The 23,530-nt window shown below is 38.9% G+C and overlaps 1 protein-coding gene across 9 annotated transcripts in view; it reads right to left on the reverse strand.

Moving 5' to 3' along the window:
• The window catches only part of GPSM2 (G protein signaling modulator 2), a 38,039-nt gene that overhangs the window by 8,802 nt on the left and 5,707 nt on the right, over positions 1 to 23,530 (reverse strand). For 4 of the 9 annotated variants that reach the window (XM_037404201.1, XM_037404191.1, XM_037404192.1 and 1 more), the window contains 6 exons: positions 9,457 to 9,763; positions 3,013 to 3,234; positions 1,859 to 1,994; positions 1,204 to 1,346; positions 587 to 710; positions 197 to 312 (listed from right to left, as the gene is read on the reverse strand). In XM_037404201.1, coding sequence (XP_037260098.1) covers positions 197 to 312; positions 587 to 710; positions 1,204 to 1,346; positions 1,859 to 1,994; positions 3,013 to 3,234; positions 9,457 to 9,518 — 803 coding nt within the window. In that variant the 5' untranslated portion in view covers positions 9,519 to 9,763. The other 5 variants (XM_037404194.1, XM_037404195.1, XM_037404196.1 and 2 more) reach the window with 5 other exon arrangements.

The raw sequence follows: 23,530 nt of genomic DNA on the forward strand, positions 1-23,530 counted from the left end.
TGACAAATGCTGCCCCTCCCTTAAAAGAACAAGAATAATTAAACAACTAGGGAAAAATGGTTTTTTTGTTAAACAAATGCAGCTCTAAGTATATGTTGAAGAGATGGCTATTCTACAGCGAGCTAAAGTACCAGGCACAACAGAAGTAAACTGCACAAGAAGAGGTATAAATTACACTTATAAGCAGTCAACTAACTTGTAGTATTCAGAAGCAGTTTCAAATTCACCCAGGAATATGTGCGCATTTCCAAGATTGCTGTATGCTCTTCTTTCTGCCGATCTATCACCAAATTCTTTTGCAATTAGCAGACGCTTAAAAATGTGAAATAATTGCATTAGTCAATTTTGTACTTTGTGACATACATTTGCATACAGAAACGCAGACTTACAGTTTTTCCACCATGCATCTCTATCTGTTCTTTAGGCCAACAATGCTTGAAAAGAACAGTCAAACTCAAAGCTGTGCCATTAGTTTAAAATGCATTAAAAGGCTTGCAACAAGATCCAACACAATACACGTACTTAAGATCAGAGCAACCAGTGATACTTTGCTAGAACACAATTCCTTACTAGCACATTGTTGTACCTGTTCATGGGCTAAAACTGCACTCCTGAAGTTGCCCAGAAGATAGTGTGTGTTTCCCAGATTTCCAAAGGCACGACCTTGTGCTGCTCTATCACCCAGCTCTGTTACTATTGTCAGGTTTTCCCTGTTTTGGGGGAAGTGAGAAGGGGAAGAATAGTGACTTTTAAGAGTTGGGTTGTTTTTTTCCTCAGTCATTTAAATAATAATTTTTTAAAATCATTCCATTTATATGAAGGAAGAGGTAGAGGTATTCTGCTTTGGCCTATTTTAATGGCCTTTATGCAACCATAAACCTTCCACTGAGTAGAAAACATTTCCTGTGAGATGCCAGACAAGTGCATTCTTACTCAAGCTGGTGTGCTGACTTCTGGTTATAAAGCTAACATTATATGCAAGTATACCATGGTCACATTGCTGCCTCTGTCTGGTTTCAAGAGAACTACTGGATTCTAACATAAGGGAAGGACTTACCAAGTAGTAAGAGGTACACTAAAAATGACAGCACAACAGAAGAATAGCACACTCTCCTGCTTAAAAGGGAAAAACCTCACAGGTACCACTGTTCTGAACAGGAACGTGCCACAGATGAGTTCATGACATTTACAGCTACTACTTACTCATAATAATTTGCAGCTTTTTGTAAAGCATTTTTCACATCATCTGGAAGCTCCCCTGGATCGTGAGTCCCAGCACTAGCTACATTTTTCCCTTTAGAGTGATATACATTTCCCAGATTATACAGTGCTCTTGCTTCTCCAACCTAAACCAAAAGTAAAATAAGGCATTCAAATTTTACGCTTCAAAGCCTTGTGTCACACCAACTATTAGTACAATCCACAGGTGGAGAAAAAAGTTAACTACTGGTCAACACGTGCTTTGTCCATCCTAAAGATGTTATCACCCACCTTACTCCCACCAGTCATATCCCTCAATCAAATTGCTTTGCATACTACTTCCTCATGAAGTGTGAGATGCATATTAATTCTTCAGGCCGGTGTTATCATTAAAAATTAAATTTATTTAAAAAAAAACAAAACAAAACACAACAAGACACAAAAGAGGACAAAATTAATCTGGATCTACAGTCCTGCAGGTGCAAACAACTTACAACTTAAAACTGTAAAATCTTACAACAGCTTCTTACTGTCTAGAGGAAATAACTGAATATTCAGAATTAACTTCCCTCTGAAAGGTGGCACACTCATTACCAATACAACAGGATTCAGTACTATGTGTTAGCAGTTTACTTGCACATTCCCAAGCCGTTCTTACCTTATCATTAAGCTCTCTAGAAATATCCAGATGTCTTTGACAACAAACAATAGCTTCTTCAAAATTCCCAAGTACCTTTAAGGTGTTGCCTAGGTTCCCACTAGCTTTAGCTTCTCCCAGTAGATCTCCGATTGTCCTAAAATTGCAGAAATAAAGCATCCAGTAAATTGTGTATCATTTGAAACCAAGCAGATGATCACCATACAGTAGACAATTAGAAGAATTTACGAGAAGGGATTACAACCATGTCAATGTGCATGTATTCAGTTCATTTTACACCTAAAATGCGCTCACATAAACATTGTTCAATCTGTGGTTACAGACATTTAATTTTGTTGGTGCTGTTTGTGAAATTCGCTCCTTTTAGGAACAGAATAAAGAGAAAATTCTTAATGATGACGTAGAAAGACAGTCCCAGCATTTGGAAAAGAGGTTTAACTGTTTCTGCATTTTGAGTCTCATAATCTTATATTATTTACAAGACATACTGGTCTCCCAGAAAGTTCAGAGGTCATACTACATTTCTGGATTCTAAATGACATGAAGGCAAAAGACTGCCACTGAACCACTTGGACTGTGACACTTGGAAATAACACAACAAAATAAGTTTCCACAAGGTTACAGCACTTGAGCAGGTTAAGGCAGGGGGAGGAATAGATTTGTGCCTAAACTGAGGTTAAGTACATTAGGTGCCTGTGTCTTTCACTGGATCTATAACAAATCATTAAAAGTCAGATGCATAAATAGCATATGAACTGCATAGGGTTTTTAGATTTCACAGCGTGAGTTTTACACAGAGAAATATGAACGAGTTCTGTCTAGTAAACGAGAGCCAGCTTAACATTCTGAAGAACCAGAAAGACTGAGTGTTAGAAACAGGAAAGGGTAAAGAAAGATAAAGAAAGGGTGGACTTAAAGAAGCCACTTAATTATCCACAAACCAGTACCAGGATTATGGTGCTAGACTGAGTATCAGCTCCCAGGTTAAAGTGCAACCAAGTTACCTGCCAGACCCCCAGCCCTCTGCCATCACCACATGCACTCATTATCCAGTATTAATAGCAGGGTTTAGTAGTAAAATGAACAGTCAGCTGCTCATCTCTACAAGAACGGGATTACATGGAAAACATGGTTAACGAAAGAGACAAGATTACCTTGCAAGAGTTAAATCATGGTGATGGTATTCCAAGGCCTTTGCATATTCATGCAAGTAGAAATAGGCATTGCCTAACTGGCTGTAAATAGCACTGAGTGTTTTTAAATCTTCAGTTCCAACCTGAACGGCTGCTTCAAAGAAAGATACACCAGCTCGGCAATCTCCTGCTTTACACAGGCGCTCACCTTCCAAAGCCAGCTCTAGGCAAGAAGCCTCCATCCTGCACAATATAAGCAAAAAAGAAAAACAGTCACTAAATGCAGTACCTTTCTCCAATAACCTGAGTGCTAAGAAGGTTATTTTACTCAGAGGGTCTCTATTTGTTCAGGGCAGGGAATCAGCACCACAGTAGAAGCAACGAGCTTTGTACTACAGTATTACAGAAACTAATATTGAAATTAGTGGAAATTGCAGCTTCAACAGTGATGGGCAAACATAATGTTAGGACAAATAGCTTCAACTTTTTTGTTTCCTTTCTTTGTTTTTAATTCTGACTGAGGAAATCCAAACACTGCTTTCTCCATGTATAGCACCTGTAGGATTTAAAAAAGCGGAGTTTTCACCATCCAGATAATGTCAGAAAAGTGACCTAGAAATCAAGCTATTATTGACAAATATTGATCCTGACAAACATAAGTATTTTAAATTTTTAGGCTGATACCACAGTTACCTGCAAAATGTCGGGGGAGGAGGGGGGGTAATAATCAAATATTCCTGTGTAGCAAAGACCATGACTATTTTTCTCAAAGTTGTTTCCTATGTAATTCAATACTCCTGGGCACTTCATCACTCCTATATAGTGGCACTGCTACGAAAATTCTCAGACTTTATAAAGAAAAAAAGATCTAGATTGAATTAATGACAAAAATGTGTCAATTCAAGTTATTTAACTGAGATGCCATCGTTGCCAATCCCACTGAAATATTTTTTATTATTATGAGCAATTGTGTAATTATACAGGTACAAAATACTGCAAATGGTAAAAAAAGATACTCATGAATGAATTTACAGCAGAATTTGTAAAAGATTACATTTTCAACAACGAACAAAGCAGCTGTTAGAGAACTGCAGTTGCCAAAAACCATTCACATATTAATGTTACCTGAATTTACAGTAGCAAAAATATAAGTATTAATGATTATATACAAACGTTTCCTACTTTCCAGTTCTGAGACGCAAACGGGGTGGGGGAGAGGAAGATGAGAAGAAAGAAAACTTCAGGTCTTGATCTTGAAGCAATATGGTTCTCTAGCTTTTTCAAGGTACATGCATTTTTAAAAGCTCACAAAAATGTCAGCATTCTACTTTTAAAAGATTTTTTCACAACAAAAACTCAGTAAGAGACATTCTGTAAGCATTTAAAAAGCACATGTTAATATTGCCAAAACATGGACATCAACTTTGTAAATTTGTATATTGTTTTGAATTGTTCTTCAAGATGGATTATACAGTAAGTTTAACAGTTTGCACTCCAAACCAGAACATTTGGTGTGGTTAAAGATATCCTCATTATGTCATCATTTGATACGTACCTGGTTGTAAGAATGAACCATTTAGAATTCTATTCCTAAAACCATTTCCCTTCATATGCACAAATCAGTAATAGCAACAATCAAATACTGGGTTTTCTCAGAGTTATTTTAATGGCAACACCAGAAGACAGCTGTTTTTGACAAGATATAGTGATGAAGCATTTAACATACCTGCAATGTTTAAGTTTCTTTATTTTTCTAAATTGGAAAAAAAAATACATTATACAACATTCTAATCTGGCAGGAAAGAAATATTTTTGAAAAATCCAATGACTTTCAAGAGAACTAGGAGAATTTGGATCATAAGTAAAACAAGCTACCAACACAAAATAGCACCATACCTGCTGGTCTTCGACATTCCACAACTTACGCACAACGAGATGACAGACATCTTTAACTTTTGCAATTAAAAATACTGTATGCTTGGTAGTTGGTAAAGATGCAGACAGCAAATGATAACTCAGGCATGAAGTTCTTCCCAGGCCCAACTTCTCAGGTTGGATATCCATAACACATGCAGTATTTTTAGGTTTGGAAACTCTTCTCAGAGAAGATAATGCATTCCTACTTGCTAAAATACACAACCTGGTTTTTATTACATTGTGCATGTGTTGAATGTAAGACAGGAAAAGGCAGAAATGATTAAGTGCAGTTAAGTACAAGGCAGAAATGATTACACCATCAGCAACTGAAGGTTTAAGACTTAAAACACTTCATTGGGTAATCTTAATCCTATCCAGAGAGGTTCTCTCCGGGCACCTCATGTTAACTGACATGTCCAATTAAAGTGACAGCTAGAAAATATGGTGCTCCTTATGCAAAGATTTAGACCATTACACAATCACATCGATTTCATTATATTTTTAGGTAAGAAGGGTAAAGCTTTCAGCAAAATATATACGTGATATGATAGTCAAAATGCTATACTGGATGCCAGTTCTATAAGTTAATTTATCCCATTAAAAAATACCATGCTTTGATTTGCAACTGTGATGCATCAGCCACCTGATCAATGAAGAAAAGGCACAGTTTAAAAAGGCACAAGGACAATATCAGAGAATGCTATGGACTGGTAATTTTCCTGATATACTGCATTCAATTAATTTCAGACTATGCCAGACTGCCAAAGGCCAAGGCAGCACTACCATTTCTTCAAGGAACTTGATATGTAACCTTTTGACTTCACAAACCTAGACTTAACATAACTTAAGAAAATGAAAGATTTCATGTTCATACAGGACATAAATAACTGCAAAGCTAAGGCTTATACCCAGGCTGATGAAAGTCAGCTGTCAAATTAGAGAGTGTTCCCATTCAACCAGAATTACAGGAAGTAAATGAACATTAATAAATTGTTTGAGTTAAAAGAAAACCACCAAAATTTAACACTACTCTTGAGTGCAATTCTAGAAAGGTTGTGTTAATAGTTCGCTAGAATCTGTACAGCAAATTAAAACTATAATTCCATTTGGATCTGTTCTTACTGACCTTCTACAGTTTTGAAGTCTAAATAATCTATAAAATAAAACAAAAAAAGAACAGAGAAAAGAAAATATTTATTTCCACAGTTGCCTATACCCAATATTAATATTTTATTCATGCTACATAAGAGCTATGAAACCATAGAGTTACTTTAAGTTTGCTACGCTTATCCAGCAAGTACCAAAACTGGACTCAGAAGGAGGTTTTTTTTCAGTCAACACCTTTTTTTTTTTTAAATATATATATATATATATATTTTTTTTTTTTTTTTACACAGGTGCTCTCCAGTCAAAAAACCCATCACCCCTTAGGAATGTTTTAACTGTCACTACTAATGGTTAAATAGCATGTCAGCAGACTATACAGGGCTAGGTTATCAATGTTTTAGGAAGCCATTAAATAGTTACAAGGAGAATATGAAATTACTTTCTCTGTTCCCAGGGCTGAATTGAATTACTTATTTATTCAACACCCAATGGCTAAACAAAAGATATATTGAATCCACAGAGAGGAGAAGAGAACAAGGCCCATTCATCTGTGTAATGAAATTCTGTTCCTGCTAAACAGGATAATGTTCTTCCCGATATGACTGAGGAAATACATATACTGGGCTTCATTTTGTTTTTCTTTTACAGTTGCCTGGACCTGTCTGTCCTCTGAAAGGTTGGCATCTCCTGAATAATTTCTCATTTGTAAAACTACCTCATCCTTATCTGTCCCTCTCTAAGCTTTTCAACTTGCCTAGCTCCCTTTCCTTTTTCCTTTTCTTCCCCCCCCCCCTTCCCCCCTGCCTTGTTCATCTCCGAAATTCCTCACATTCTCTTTTGAACCTTTACATTTATAAAAATACAAACCCTAAGCATAATGCCTTCACAACCCAGCCTCCCTGGTTTTTTCTCCCATTTTGGAGGCTCCCTTCCTTTAGCTGTTCTCATCTTACAATAAAGAACAGAAAACTTGTAAGAAGTCGGTCAATAGATGGCAGCAAGAAGACTCATCGATTACTACAATCTCTAAACACAATTAATTTAGTTTTACTCTGTTCATTTTCCACTAAAAGGATTTTTGCTGTTGAGGGGGAACAGGGCTGCCATGCAATTTGCCACGAAACACATCAACATCCACAACATACCTAGATACAACCAAAAAACCAACCCTTATTATACCTCTTTAATTCACATGCACAAAATTACAAATGCCACAGCAGCCTACAACAAAGATCCCATACTATTCCTGACGCCCGTCCTTATTCCTCTATGTAATGCAGACACATACCACACTGACCGCTCCCAAGGACTTAACTACACCTTCACTGCAACACTGTGTTTAGTCAAACAAGACTGATGTCAAACTTAGAAACAAAACACACACAAAGAAACCACACCCTGAATTTTGGGTTCTTCTGCTCCAGTCCAGATGAAAGCAGTTCCAAGATTTTGGTGTATTAATTTAGCAGGCCAAGACAAATGAGTTCTACAAATATTTACTCTATAGACCACTTATTACTCCCATTTATTAATATCAGCATTTTATTTTCAATCACTAAACAACATAAGAATAAAGATTAGTTCTGTTCCACTAACATAAGCACCTTTATAGCTGCCAAAGTGATGTTGGTCAGCTACAGTGGGGAGAAAGAAACAGACACATAGTAAAGCCCTTCCCTAGCAGTGGGCGACCAGCTACTTTTTAAAGTCAATTCTACTGGAATACCAGAAAGATCTGTAGGTAAAGGGTTTTTAAAAGCAATAAATACCGCGACCACCACCACTAATTAATGACCTGCTCTTTCCTGCATTAAACTGTAATCTACAACATTTTGAAAAGTAAAATCTTTTTCAGGTAAATTAGCTGAAATATAAAAATATAGCTATTTAATTGAATCATCATAGAATTCCAGTTCAATATAATGAATTAATTTGCAGTTTATCTAAGCTTCAGAAAAGTTTAATATTTAAAAAAGATTAAAAGGATTATGACTTGCTGTTTTTTAAATATTCATCAGATTACAGTTATTACAGAAAGTTTTAATAAGGCCATTAATATTTCTATTGTTAATCAGTATCATTCAAGCCTGTACTGAAATACTTTGCCCTGATTGTGCTTGCCAATTTTTTTAAGTTATTTTTGGATTGCCAATTTAAAGCAGACAATTGGCTGTGCCACTTTGTTCATCCATTTACTTCTATAGTAGTATTCTGAACAGCTCCTTTTTTTATTAAAGAGACAGCAAGGATCTGCTACAGGTGTCTGGTGAGGTCCAAGAGCATCAGCACAGGTAAACAATTCACAGGAATGCTGGGAGTCAAATCCATTCCACGAAAAACTTAGCACAGAAGAAACAGCATGCTCACGCACTTAGGGGTTCCTGCTGTCAAAGCCACGATAGAAAGAATTTAGCAAAATTAAGAGATCTGAGAGTAAGTTACAGTTTGGTGTAACGTTCTCCTTAATGACCGTGAAAAAGCTCCTTCTTCTGACTGCATCTGCTAACCCGAACTAAGACTGTCTTTCTATGAAATGGAAGACCAATCTAACAGCAATCTAACACTGTCAGAACATTTTCAGAATTATTTTTAAGCTGTAGTGTGTGCCAGCTTATAAATAAAAGCTTTGTTCCTGTTAGCTAGCAAGGAAAAGGTCTCCAAAGTAAGGATGACCAGGGTAGAATGTGGGGGAAGCACACAACAAGAATCAGACTTTTTATTTGTTTTTAGCACAATCATTCCAGCACCCCTCCCTATTGAATGAGCTGCAATATTTACACTTCCAAACACCAGCCATCCAAATAGCATGCACTACACAATGCTTCTGTTGTTCAGGTTCATTACAGTGAGTCCACAATGCTAAAGCGTTATCCCCTGTCTGTAAAGGGGATTCCAGAAGAAAAATTATAAAAGCTCTCAGAAGGGAAACCACATCTCTTTTTGACTTGCAAAACCAGTACTTTTTTAGTCCAAGGGATCAAAGCAGTTTCTATCTGTCAATCAAATTGCTTTATTTTAAGCAAGGAAAACACTGCTCTAGGTGACAGCACATAAAAAATCCATCATTGATAAAAGCAATAATAAGACAAGTACAGAGAACTTTAGCAGACAAAACTCAACAATTTGCATATGCAGCCCAAAAGCTAAAAGCAGAAGGAACAGGTATTACCATGCAGAAATCATACTTCATATCATTCTATCAGAAATACAAAGCACTACAGACAATCACGTACTATTCTGCAAACACATGCAGCTCCAACACTGCACAATAATATAACTACTTTTGTGAAATTGTATAGCTCAAAAATCTAGGAAAACAAAAATTTTAGCTTGCAGTTTCAGTTACACTAGTAACAGAGATATCAAACTATTTGTTGCAACTTGTTTCATTTTCTATTATTAACAGCACTTACTCATCCATACTAAAATGAATAGTCTTACCTGTATCGCACATGAAAGGAGCGATCTTCACGCATACTTATCAAAGCATTACTTTCCTCCATGGAGTTGCATTATCAGTAGAGAAAATAATATTGTTCTGCTGTAGGGCAAGTACTTTACTACTGAGAATTTTTGTCAGAACACCATTCCAGTTACTATATTAATAAGTTGGAGAAAAGATATCCTAAGCTCCTGTTGAAAAACTCTTCTTTATTAGTAAGGTCAGGAGGTCACTGTCAGACACGTCTTAAACCTTCAGAAACGCATTCAAATTCGTTCATCTGTGGCTCTCCATTCAGCTGTGTTTCTGCAAAGGGAACACAAGATGCTTGGCTTGAACTCTTATAACCATTTGCAGCTGATGTAAAAGCATCACACTACTCCTACCAAGCAGTTAGTGTCAATCAAGACCTTAAAGCCAGAGCCAAAGCCTTCTACATACATATGGCAATTCCTGTAGGCAAGCGAGAAAGCAAAGAAGGTTTAACAAAAAAACAGCACGCTCTTTCCCGTTGGAAACTTGGAGTAATTTACTCTTGTTAGTATTCTTTGGCCTCAGAAGTTGCAAGCAAAAAGCTTAAAGGATGAAAGCTACAGAAGGAAAGGCATAATATAAGAGATCACAAACTGCTTTACACATAAACAGTACTTGCTGAAACCATGACAGCAGTCTGAACTAGCTGGCACAATCCCATGTAGAGATCATCCATTCTGGAGATCATCCCGCTTGGAACATTATAAGCACAGAAGCCAGCAGAGGGTTAAGTTATATTCTCCTTTTCACCCACGACTCCCAAAAGTAAAGGGGAGAGGTATGGGAGGTTGGGTTTTGGTTTTTCCTTGGGTTTTTGTTTTTGTTGGGTTTTTTTTGTTGTGTTGTGTTTTTTTTCACTTAGACATCAGACATGTTTAGGCTGGCAGGGAAAAGATAAACAAAGAAGAAACTCTGTATTCAAAAGTTTACCCACTTCTAAGCATATTCTTAGTAGAGGAACTGACATATTTATTGCTCAATACTAGTATTACCTGCCTTTGCAAGTAAACATATAGTTGTGTTATTCAGAAATCCGTATTTCATCAAGAGACTGCAGAGATATCAAGAAACAAGAACAGAGCTCAGATTTAAAGCTGTCATCAGAAGAAAACACAACCCTCTCTATTTTTAATTGCCAAGGTAGACCATGCCTTTTCCTCTCATTAGTTTCATCAAGTACCAGCTTCCCATCATACTCTTACCTTGACAGCACCCCCTCAAACAGACCATCCACATTCTTCGAGTCAAACAACTACTCTGTCCTTCCATGCTCATCATTACAATTATTTGGCATCAGCAAGTGGGTGTGGGTATTTTGGCCATTACAAAGTGTGACACATACAGTTTACAATACCACTGCAACCCACACACTGCACAGATTGCGTTACAGGTATTTACTCTCCGGAAGTTTGTCTGAGCCTCCAGTCAGGTAACTGGTGCCAGCAGATAGCTGTAAGCCACCCAGTCCACAGCAATCATCCATGAGCATTCCATCTGCTCAGCAAATGCAAGGGAATTTGAAGTTCTTTTCCACAGATGGATACACTCCTGCAAATTACTACATGCCACAAACTAAAAAGTGTGCACTTCAACAGCTACCATGGATCAAGAAATGACTGGTAATTTGTTTGCATATTTACACTGTAATTGTTATTAACTGAGTAATTTGGTTTAAGAAGCTTTTTTTAAAATAAAAAGCCAAATGTAATAAAAAAGTTGTACTTGAAAGTACATCGGAACAACCGCATTTGTTTAAATGTCTGTTATTTTCAGCAGCACATTTCACATCAGATGTTTATAACTTCATTTTATGCGAGCTACACTTCTGTCCTCATACTTAACCTCATCCTCTGACTGATAACACCATCTCCAAGCAGCTGGAATCACTGTTCCTGCTTTCTTCTCTCCTGACAGGCCACACAGCACATTCCTGGTCTTGGGAGGGTGATACAGACACACCTGAGTTGGCCAACACATCATGATCACAGATCATTACTGGGTCTGGTCTTCGTACTTTGCTTCCTTCACCCATACCTCATAAGGATGCCAGGTTATGCCTTCGGCCACACCACCACGTAATCAGTAAGCAAACTTAAAGCATATCAGAGCGGTGAATTCAGAATTCAGGAGGTGGAAAGCAAGGAACGCTTCCACAGTCAGCATCTCTCAGGCGGAAACCAGCCTTGGGAGGACCACGCTACAGCAAACTAGGCCATGCTCTTTTAACTGATGCAACTTAACTATTCAGAGTATCCCTGTGTAACCAAGGCTTTCCTAAGCTGGCGATCAACACAACTGATCCAAGGACACAACCCTTCAGCAGAAAAAGCCTAATGAATTAACAGAAATCACAAGTTCTACTCTATCAGCATATCTAACAGTGAAATGGGCTTTCTCCTAAACTTGCGTTTTTAATTAAAACTTCACGTAATCAAAACTTTTTTCACATGAAAAAAGGACTTGGTGCTTACTAGGAAAAAAATCTGTATTGATGGAAAGCAGCTGCCTTAAATTTTTTCTCCTCAGACCTCTAAACAATGCAAAATCCATATCCATGTTAAAGAGCTGCCTTTCAGGAAAGCATAAATAGAAAACTGAAGTTGTATACACAACTTTAAAATGCACAATTTTACTATTCCAGTTATCAAATGTAGGGAGTCCTAGCTCTCTTGTAATTTCAAAGTACGGAGAAAAAGCATACAGAAAAAAAATACAGCCTCCTTCAGAAGTGGAAAACTAAACCGGTGTTACACAGTCGTACAATACCAAAACCACTACCCCTCCCCACCCACGCCCAATCAAATAAAGCAAGGCAGAGGTTAGGCAATCAAATGTGGCAGCCAGTTTATACCCCACAACAGACAACACATATACTTCAACTCTATTAGGAGAAAAACATGAGCCATACCTAGGGCTTATCCACCCTGACTATAAACAGCTAAAGGATCTTTAATTGAACCCTCAGTAAAAAGCCAGTTTTGCTTCAGTTCAAAGTTTTATTTAAAAAAAATGTTCTTACCGCTGTCAAGTCACTTTTCATTCTTTTCTATTAAATCACAGATTTACATAGAAGCTACATAGATACAGAAGCTTGGGGTTTGCATGGCATGAGGTTTTAAGGCTGAATTCCTTACTAAAGTCTATGAAACTACTTTTAACTTGATCCTCTAAAATTGCATAAAATCTATTATGTTAATTTCAACAAATTTTACAATGAAATAAAAAAATCATGGTAAAATATGAATGTTGCATACTGAAAGGAAACCCACACAACAATGCTTTAAGAAGTGAAACACCACCACACTTGCACTTACTCAGTATTTTTCATAAACTTATGTTTAGTGTTCTCAAAAAGGGAACCAAGGCCTAAAAGCTGATATTCAAAGCGCATCTCAACCTTCTATTAACATCACTGAACTGGATCAGTGATATACATGTTAATACTTGAACGAGGCACGTGCCCTCTCAAGAAAAATTAAAGAAGAAACAAAGACTCCCCTATCTTCAGTTCTGATCAGTTTATTTCAAGTCCCTGACAACAATAAAACAATAGCTGCAATTTCTTTCTCAAAAGCCTGTTATGCAAACTACTCGTCCTACTTATTACAACTTCCAGACAAGCATTTCATGTTTAAGGCATTTTCCATTTCACAAAAGATATTATTACATACTACAAATTTTATCACAATGGTAGACAATCAACTTTTATCAGTTTGCAGTTCTTAGTTACACTGAACTTCTGCAACAGATCCCTCCATTTTAACTTCTGATAGAATACTGTATTTCCACACAAGTGAAAATCAATTGGCAACAACAGAAAACTGATACTACTTATTAGCAGTATATAGAACCAATGATCACAACATACTTGGAGAGGGAGATGGTTTTTTTCTCCTTCAGCTCCTTAAAACAGTACATTTCTGCAGCTTCATTGGCTCCTTCCCTCAATCCATACCTTCCTTTTTGGAGTTTGTCTGATGATCAAAAGTATTGCTTTGCTTATCTACAGTTACATGGCTGACATATGCCAACCAGTCACTTGGAGGCTGACAGACTGAGCATCTAACAGTTTGATTCCTTCTGCCTTTCCCTAAAGGAGACTATCAAGTAATGCCGTCTCTACCCATCTGCTATTTTTCACAAAACTACAGGAAATGAGCGTCTGCCAAATGAAGTCATCACTGACAAAGATTCAAAAGCTACTAAAAGAAAGCACAGACAGACCAATTGCACAAATTTTATTTCCTTAGAAAAACTAGCTACAGAGATTTGCTGTTTCAAGATTAAAGGCAAATATCCCAATAGTGAACTAAGTGTGAATTTCCTTCAGGAAGAGGCTACACCACGGGGTGAAAAAAAAAAAAAGGAAAAGATGCTTGCACTGGATTATCTAAAAGCAAAACAGAGCTTTGCATACCCTATGGAGAATGAGACAGACTAAACAACAACAACAAAAAATACATTGACAATTCTATTACTAAATACAGAAATTAGCTTGACTCCAGACCAGCAAAATCTACAACTGCAGCATGTAAACACAAACAGTAAAACAAGGAGCATTCAGAACTAGACAAACCATAATTTTCACCTTCAAATGCTGCCCAAGGACATTTTTAAAATTCACCTGAACTAACAAATAAGCCTAAAATAAGCCACAAAAACCCTTAAACTTCTATACCAAGTTTAATATTGTATTTACATAGTAAACAGCAGCATCATTAGCATTTCTGTACTAATACATATTCCCCTGTGAACAAGCCTTAAAATAACTGTGTGCCACATTGGGAAAAAGGAATTTTTTCCAAACAACGAGCATAGCACAACAGAAGTGACTGGTCACGACACTGGATCATACAGATACAGGAAACACTGTACTAAGCCCAGTGTGGTTACTCTTGGAAGTTTATAATTAAACTCTTCTCTCCACCACTTTTGACACAAGTTCAACAGCTGATGAACTGACAGCACATAGAAACCACCTTCACTGATGAAGTGAAGGTGAGGTTTTATCCAGGGTCAATGATGATGTAGGAACAATACCTGCTCTGAAATACTGCCTTTTTCTCCTCATGGATTTATATACGGAGCAGATACACCCCCAGAATAAACCACAGGGCTTCTTTTAAAGGACTGGCTTAGCACTACACAATACAAGCAGCATACAAGCATACATCCCAGCATACAGCTCAAGTGCAGTTCACACCAAACATCAACAAGTTGCATCAGAAGGACAAAACAGGAAAGCTGAGGTTCGTAAACAACTACCTCAGACACTCCTCCTAGGTGTGAGTCTGATAAAGCAGATTCTGCAGTTTCTAATCACTGTGAAACACAGGGAAGACCCAGCCTAACACATCCTATGCTATCAGACAAGCTGCAAATAAATTAATACCACCATCTAATGTTCTTGATTCAGATGCTTCCTCCTCCACCCCAGTTGTATTTACCATTCTGACTTACAAATATGGGCTCATATGAAACTAACCCACATGACTGAGTATCGTAGACAATCCTAAAATGGGTGGAAAGGGTGGTGGGGGTGTTGTATCAGCTTTGGGCCACATGTGATGTTCTTTCAACAAATTTGGAATCCTACTAACACAGTGCTTCTCAAACATAAATTTCACTTAGAGCATACTAACAGAAGGAGGAATATAGTTGCCTCTCCTTTCCCCAAATCATGTGGACAGAGCTATCTTTTATATATGAAACCATCAGCTCTGTGCTGGAAAGAGAGTCAAAAAACTGTAACTGACAGCATAAGGCCAGACAAACATTTTATTACCAGAAGCGGTCAGTGCCTAGCTAAATACCTTTTATGAATCAAAAGAACAGAACCACTGTACTGAGAAACAGTAACCTGACTCCATTATCTATGAAATTATTTCATCTCTCTTAGTCAGCTAATGCCCAAGACTTCACTACTTCAGTATAAGCAGCAGTCTTTTCAAGACAGGCAACAGAAGCACAGAGGTTATAAAGAGTAGAAAAATACTAATGATAGGAGCTATAGCACTCATGACACTCCTCCATCCAAAAATTAAAATAACTGATAAGTGAAAAATTACACAAATACTATCATCTGTCACAAACTCCTGAGTGATACAACTGATTCTATTCTACACTTCTCTCCCCAATTTGTTTCTAGCACTGTATTTAGCCAAATGGAAGAAAAGAATTTTTGTCCAAGTATTTTAATTTACGTCAATTCAGCCAATGTGACTACAGGAGGAGAAACCTCTTGCTGACAAAGGAGTACAAGAATGCACAGAACAACCCAAAGTAGGACTGTGAAATAATTTTATTGAAAATATTAATAACTACATGAAACAAAAGTATTGAAAATACTGCATACAACATACTATTTTACAAGATTAAATACATAATTATACATCATACTAGTTTACAGAATTCTACTTATATGTTTTAAACAAGATTTAAAAATGTCCTAGCAACGAGATCCTTCTAAATCTTGAGATTATTTTAAAAAAATAATAAAACAACAACAGGTGCCCTGCATTTCTGAGACAAATTTTGCTCACAATGAAGTGAGGATCTCACCATACCCACAGCTGAAAGCATGGACTTGAATTCCACACTAGAAGAACACAGGTCCAGAGCAGAGCCCATAATTTATTATCTAATTGCTAATACAGCCTTGCATTATGACAGACATAGCAACAGTGGAGGTATTTATCATCCTATTTCTAAAAACATTTGTTTGTTTGAGGTTTCCTTTATTTCTTTGGTTACCTAAACCCAATGGACCCTGCTGCATTGTGGGTTCTAAAAACATGTAAGAGAAGGTTCGTTTCCTCTGTGCCCTTTCGCATATACTAATTCCTCTTGATTCTTCGCCACACCTCTTCTTGGCATAGCAGACTAGATGCCCTGGCTTACACAACGTTCTGTTAAAGGCAAACAACAGTCTAGGAGCATTTCTACATGCCTTCTGGTATTACCTGTATATATTTCCCACTTATTCTGTAGATTAGGAGGAGTTTTTTTTCCTTTCTGTGTGGAGTACGTAGTTTAATAGTGTTTGGGGCTTTAAGTAATGCTAAAGGTCTGCAACATGGCAAGCATTTTAAACCCTGTATATCCTTTTTCTTCATTTTTTCCCTTCTGTTGTGCAGGTTGTGTGAACACCTCTTAACAAGTAAGCATTGCCTAATGTTATTTTCAATATTATCCACAATTACTAACCTTAAAACACAAGCAGTCTTAATGACACAAGTTATTTCTGCCAGATTATAAAAAAAACCTACTCCAACCAACCATGATAACTGAATCCAGAAGCATCTCCCGCCTCTGAGTCAGAAAGAACCACAGAAGCAGCTCACCAGCATTCTTACTGGGTTATTTTCTTTTCCTTTTATACAAAACACTAAAGCAGTAGGTAAAAATTGCATATACACTATGCAACAAGAGAAACATGTATCATACCAAGAACTAAAGAAAAACATAAAACTTTCAGGTAAGGAACATTCAAATTTCTGGCCAGAATCTGGTATCTCTAGTCCCACTAAACAACCTATTTTCACCCAGCAATCAGATTGAAAAGTAAAGACATTATTTAAAGTGAAATAATTAAGAACAGAAAGAGATGCCAGCAACACAGGAGAATGATGCAATACCTAAGTGACCAAAAAAAAACCCATCCTCATGGCTAGTATATTCAGAGTACTGTCATAGTTTCAGGCCCACTCTATTAACTGTAGTAAATGCAAAGGTGCCCTGTTAGGCATAGTAAAGGTATAGTATACGTTTGCAAATAGAAGTATTTAAGGCATCTGGCAATGATGCAGGCCATACAGTGACTTGCAGTCTTAAAATGTATTGTAGACAAAACCAAACTAACAGCTAGCACACATGACTCCACTGAGTAACACAAAGCAGCAGCAACAAACGCACATATTAGATTGTTATCAGTGTTCAATGATGCAAAGGTGGACCTCTCAGTACCTCTATCAAAGAGTATCTTTCCAGAACAGAGCATCTGTTTTCTAAGAGAATCAGTATTTAGCTGGAAATCAGCTTGCTACTTAAATGTACGTAATTACTGTCCAGTGTGCAAGTTGAAGAACTGGGTGTAGCTAACACAAGTAACCACAAGCATTTTTATTATAAGGATATTCCTGCAGATAGTTTATGTAAGCGATCTATTTAAATCCTGAAGTAAGGCAATCCTACACTATGACAAAATAAGAAAGGAAAAGAACATGAAGTGCCAGCAGAATCCAGCACCTCCAAAATAAAACTAATCAGGCAACTGAAAGCTAACTCTAAATGCAGCACGATTAAGATTTCAGGTAGAAGACACAAAAATAACATCCTCTCTTTGCCTTAAAAAAAGAGCAAAGTCAGAATAGCTTGTAATTTTTCACATATTTGATACATCATGGTATTACGATTCCTGCATTTTTATTTTTTATCAGAACAAGTTCCAAGTTAAAACATACTGTCATCCATAGACTGAAGACAAGTATCATGCTGCCTTCTTTCCAAGCATACCACAACTGCAGATGAGATACGCAGCTTTAAAGTGCTTAAATGCCACAATAGACTTCAATGACAGTTCACAACAAACCTGTAACTTGTGACCCTTTTATTCTTAGTGTAAGTGGAAATTATATTACCACAGAATCAGCAAGAGCTTTGTTACCAAGTTCTGAACGTAAATTCAAACATTGCTCCTTCTGCTTATTAGGGACAATCTCATCATGCCAATTAACATATACCAGAACTCTCCTAACCAACAAGGGATTTACCCAAGTACCTTCAGTTTGGGAAATGGAGCATGTTATACGATGTGAAAGAACACCAGATGGGAAAAAAATTTCAGCACAAGATGTGGACTATTTGCACTTAAGCTGATAGAGCAAGTAGATCGCAAATCTCTCCAATAAAATGTTCTGCTTAACTCCTTCTTGGCCTGTAACATCTTGTAAAAAGAAATCCTCATAAGTAAAAGAAAGAAGACAGACTGATTGCACAAGCATCTTACAGAGATAGGGGAAAATTAATCTTAAGATTCCATAATTTTTTTTAAAAAAGTCCTTAGAATCACTGGTAACAAAATACAATTGCAACTTAAGCAAAGCAATATAGCTGCTATTTCAAATTTCCTATTTCATACTGTGATTGTCGTTCAGAGATTTAGCAGGCAGTCAGCATAAAGAACTCATTACCACTCCAGCAAGTTTTTACTGTGCAAGGAGCAGATGTAGCTGTCATAGACCTTGTATTACACAACCAAAACGATCCATGACAGTTTAATGCCAGCAGCATTGCTTTGCGCATCACCTGTGCCCCTCAATTCCCAAGTATTAACTGTCTTCTCTATTACAAGTCCACAGCTGAACATATGGCTACAGCCTGTATAAACTGTACAGTGCAGGATAAACACATACTCTTGTAAGAAGAACACGTTTTCTTCTTTTTACTTCCTATAGACATAGATACAGTTTATTTATAGCACATCACCTATGTAGATTTAAGGACAACAGTATTTGTTGAGGTGCCAAGTTGCAAATTGCTTTGCATATTTATTCTAACATCTGGGATTCAAATGCAAATCTATTCAGAAGCTAGTCGATGCATTTTTTTTCAGTCTACGTGACATACTGAACTAGACTCCATTTTGCCCCCGCTGCCCATAGATTTATCCACTATACATACAGATTACCATGCAAATACAATTGGTCACAATAGTGTACCCTGTCCTCTAATAAGGTACAGACTCCAAAGTATTGCATACAAGGAACAAAATTACTGACAGTATACTAGCAGAATAATGGTAGGGGAAAAGAAATAAAAAAGATTTAGAGGGGCTTCTCTGCAGATCATATATCAATTATGTTCTCTATAACTCAGCTGCATGAAAGTTTGTCTTTCCTACTGGTATAAGGTTTCTAATACGCAAAAGTTTTATTACATGAACAAGAACCATGTTCTTCAAACACTGCCAAATTTGAATCCCAAGAGGCAACTCGACATTCATCATTTGTTCAATACTACCTATGTTGCAGACCATCTCTAACCAGTTTTTCCACTTCGATTTTTCCTGTATTCTACATGCCTAACATTGTGGTCTTCCACAAAATAATACTTCACTTTTTTACATACCATCATTTGTATAGCTGACTTACTATTAAATGGCTAAACAAAAGTTAAGATTTTCTTCACCTAGTATATTTCTATTCTTTCATTCACAGGAATAGTAATAGCAATAACAGGTTAATCTTTGAAAAAGTCATGAGATCAATACTTACTCCTTAAATATAAACAATTTCATTACCATGTTAACCTTAAAAGCTACTAAAAGCAAGACCAGTTACCAGATCTGGGCAGGAACGTCTAAGTTGTGGAAAGTGAAACCAACTGCACAACTGCTACAAAAAACCTGAATGACAGACAAAAAGAGAAAAGTACAAGTATCTTCACTACTAAATTAAAAAAGTGGAAAATCAGGAGAAACTAAAACCAATCCTGTTTTAAGCAAAACAGCAGAAACCAGATAAACTGTAAAGCAAGAAAAATTCCCCACATGTCAAACAGTTAAAATTACGGACAAGTAGCATTCATTTTTGAAAAAAACCACTGATTTCTTAATAAAACTTTTCCTTCCTAACTAGTGGGGAGCCAAGCTGCTTTACAAATCACATTGTACATGGCGATCTGAAGAACACTGCTTTAGAAAATCGGTGTGCTGTCATCTGCTAACAAGAAAAGGTTGCAAAATGGTGTTAGAAATAGTTATAGCATAAAAAGAACATATTCACATCCTGGCATTGTATAGGAGGTAAGACTTGCTTTCAAAATTGTTCTCCTGTAGAAGATGCCAAAAAACCCACGTTTTCTATGTTTTTGCAATGCTTTTCTCAACATTCACAGTTTTAAGAGACACACTTGCTAACTACCAAAAGGTCCAAGCAAAGAAAAAAATGTTGTCTCTAAATATCTCAGAAAAAAGAAAAAAATATTAACAATGTAAAGTAAAATGACAATAAGAGCACAATAATAAAGTGGTAAGGTGCCTATCAATACCTTTTCAAAAATTATTTTGACCTTCTAACCATCAAGTTCTGAAGTAATTCTCCAGCAAGAGTAGCAAGAATGTACAATCCTACGTAGTTTTTAAGATGCTTGAAAGAGTTACAAGAGCATTTAAATAAAGCAACCAAGAAGACCCACAGAGTTTTCTTCCAGTCCAATAAAGCTGCCTTAAGTTTCAGGTAAGTTTTGTCCCAGCTTTATATGGAAGTAACTGAAAGTATCAAGTCCTTCCCACCAAAGAGGGACACACACCCACAGTTCAGAAGTCTGGGTAATCATTAATGCAACTAGTAAGAAGGAACACTGGTAGAGGCCAATAAATTAGTTTGAACACAATAAAAATATATAAGCAAAGACTGCACTGTGATGATGCCCTTTTTCCCGACATTTTCTGTGCTAATGAAATTACGACTTAAAAGATGTAAACTTTTCAGACAAAATTTAAGGAGGGACCAGAATCTCTTAATTGGTCTTTTTGAGATGCAAGACTCAGCACGTTCTTCTAAATTCCGAGATGGTTTTGCAGCTCTCCATGGCAACCCAGGATGCACTCACCCTGCAGCCCGCCAGCCAGAACCTACCAGGAACTGCGCGTCAGGGTGAAAAAAAGCTTCTAAAGCAGAAGAAAAGCCACAGCTTCGAGGTGAGGTAAAATCCGCATCTTTGCAACCAGGGCAATAAAGGGATAAAGAAGAACTCTTGACCAACTATGCTCCCCCCACTGAAAGTCTGAATAAGCAAAAGGGGAAGGAAGTAGACCAGCAAAGGCTAGAGTCTAGTGGATAAGTAAGACTAGGTATGGTACAATTTGAGTGTAGACACGCTAAAACACAACGTCTACCTCAAATTCTTGAAGGGTTTAGAGCTGGCTCCCCATACACTTCACAGTACGTTTGCTGGTCCTTTGGCTTCTGCTGTATTAATAACCTGTTTCGTTCCTTCCCCTTCCCTTAAACTTTTATCTGCTATTTACCATCCTTACTTATCTTGTTACGCACAACACACCTGATTAAAGATACCTGACGTGACGCCTTTTTGCTACCGACTGGCTTCAGAGAAGCGAGGGCGACCCCTCGGTGCCAGCCGGCGGCCGAGGGCCGGGCCGGGCCGCCTTGCTGCGCTCACAGACCAGCGAGCCCGCCGGCCGCCCGGAGTAACGCCGCGCCGCGCCGGGACGCCAGCCCCAGGCACAGCGAGCCGCTCCCCCAAGCCCCCGGTACAGCGCGTTTGTTCGCAACGCGCAGGCGCCCGGCAGCGGCCCGGCCGCAAAGGCCGCCACAGCCAAGCGGAGCCAGGGCCGAGAAGCCGTGGCGCGGGAGCAGGTGCTGCCCGGCGGCGGGGCCCGGCGCTCCCATCCGGGCCAGGCGGCCCCGCGCCGCACCCCCCCCCCTTCCTCGTACCCAGCGCGACTCCGCCCCAGCCGGCGAGGGACCGGGGCCCCGGCCGCCCCTTCCCTTCGCCCCTACCTCACCCGGGCGCCGGGCCCCGCTCGGCTCCCGCAGCGATCGCCGCACCACGCGCAGCCGCAATTCGAACCCACCAATCCCCGCGCGCCCTCCCCCACGCCCCGCCCTCCCCCACGCGCGGCGGGGCCAACGGCTGCCCGCCAGGACGCGATGCGCACGCCCCGCCCCGCCCCGCCGCCGGGAGCCGCGTCGTTTGTACGGACCGGGTTGGGGGGGGCGAGGGGAGGCTCCGCGCCCGGCGGCGGCGGCGGCCCGGCGGAGGGCGGGTGCGTCGGGGGCCCGAGCAGGACCCTAGCTGGCAGTCTCGGTTACACTCTGAGAGTTTAGAATGTGTTTTTGTGGAAATTCAGGACACAGGCAACGGGAACGCACCGTGCGCCCGACAATCTCGGAACAAGAGGGAAAGGGGTACGGACAAATCGCTGCAAAAGTAAATGGAATTCTATTCGATTTTTTATCACAAGAAAAAGTTACTGTTAAAGGGGTAGTAGGTGAGGAAGTGGAATACCTTTCGCCACCCCTTCCAGTTGTTTTCACTGGAAAAGTTAGATGGGAAAGGTTTGTCATTTGTCCCTGTTCCCCTGTATCGTTATTAGGGAGAGGCCTTCTGCATGACGTGGTACTCAGGTATCTCTAGCACGTGACAGGATTCAGCTAATCCTTGTGGGTTCTGAAATTGTGCATGTGTTAAAAAATGAAGAACCTCATTTTGAAATACCACTAGGAGTAGAAGCAGTTCCCTGGGAATTGTGGAGTACCTCGAGTGAGGATGTGACATTATTGCTATCGGCAGAGCCGGTGGTAATAAAACAAAAGGAGGGACTCCCCCCTCCATTAAACAGTGTCCTATTTGTTGCAGATGCAATCCCAAGCATTCAAGAACAACTTGAATTTTTCCTGAAAAAAAGGAATTCTCAGAGAACGCCAAAGCCTGTATAATGGCCCAATTTTACCTGTAAGTAAGCACAGAATAGATGAAGATGGGGATCTAGAGTACAGATTTGCTCAGGATCTTCGTGCGGTGAATGAGCATGTTACCTCATCCGATAGTTCTAGAGCCTAATTTAATATTTACTCAGTAACACCATGGGCAAACTGTTCTAATGATCTGCAAAACTTCAGTTTTCCAGGACGTTCTACTTCAGTTTGTGATGACCTTTCTAGCTAGTCATACAGAAGAAGAATGTGTGAGAGACACTCAATACCTGCATATACGGCTAGCAAAAGAGGGATGCTGTGCATCTCTATGCAAATGACAACTTTGTCTAGGACAGCTCATTATCCTTGTACTCTAGATCCAGTGTGGGGAGGAGGCAGCGGGGCTTGCTACCGGCAGAGGGGCTGCTTCACACGCAGGCAGCTGCCACTCTGGAGGGGAGCTGGAGTTTGGCTTGTGGCCGGGGTGACGGTGCTTTGCCACTTCTTCGCAAGTCCTGAAGGCGTTGCAGGCAGAGAGCAGCTCCTCCTACAGCACGTAATGCCAGCCAGTCCTGCCGGGACCTAAATAACTGCAGCA

The sequence above is a fragment of the Falco rusticolus genome, chromosome 11 (assembly GCF_015220075.1).
Source record: "Falco rusticolus isolate bFalRus1 chromosome 11, bFalRus1.pri, whole genome shotgun sequence".
NCBI lineage: Eukaryota > Metazoa > Chordata > Aves > Falconiformes > Falconidae > Falco > Falco rusticolus.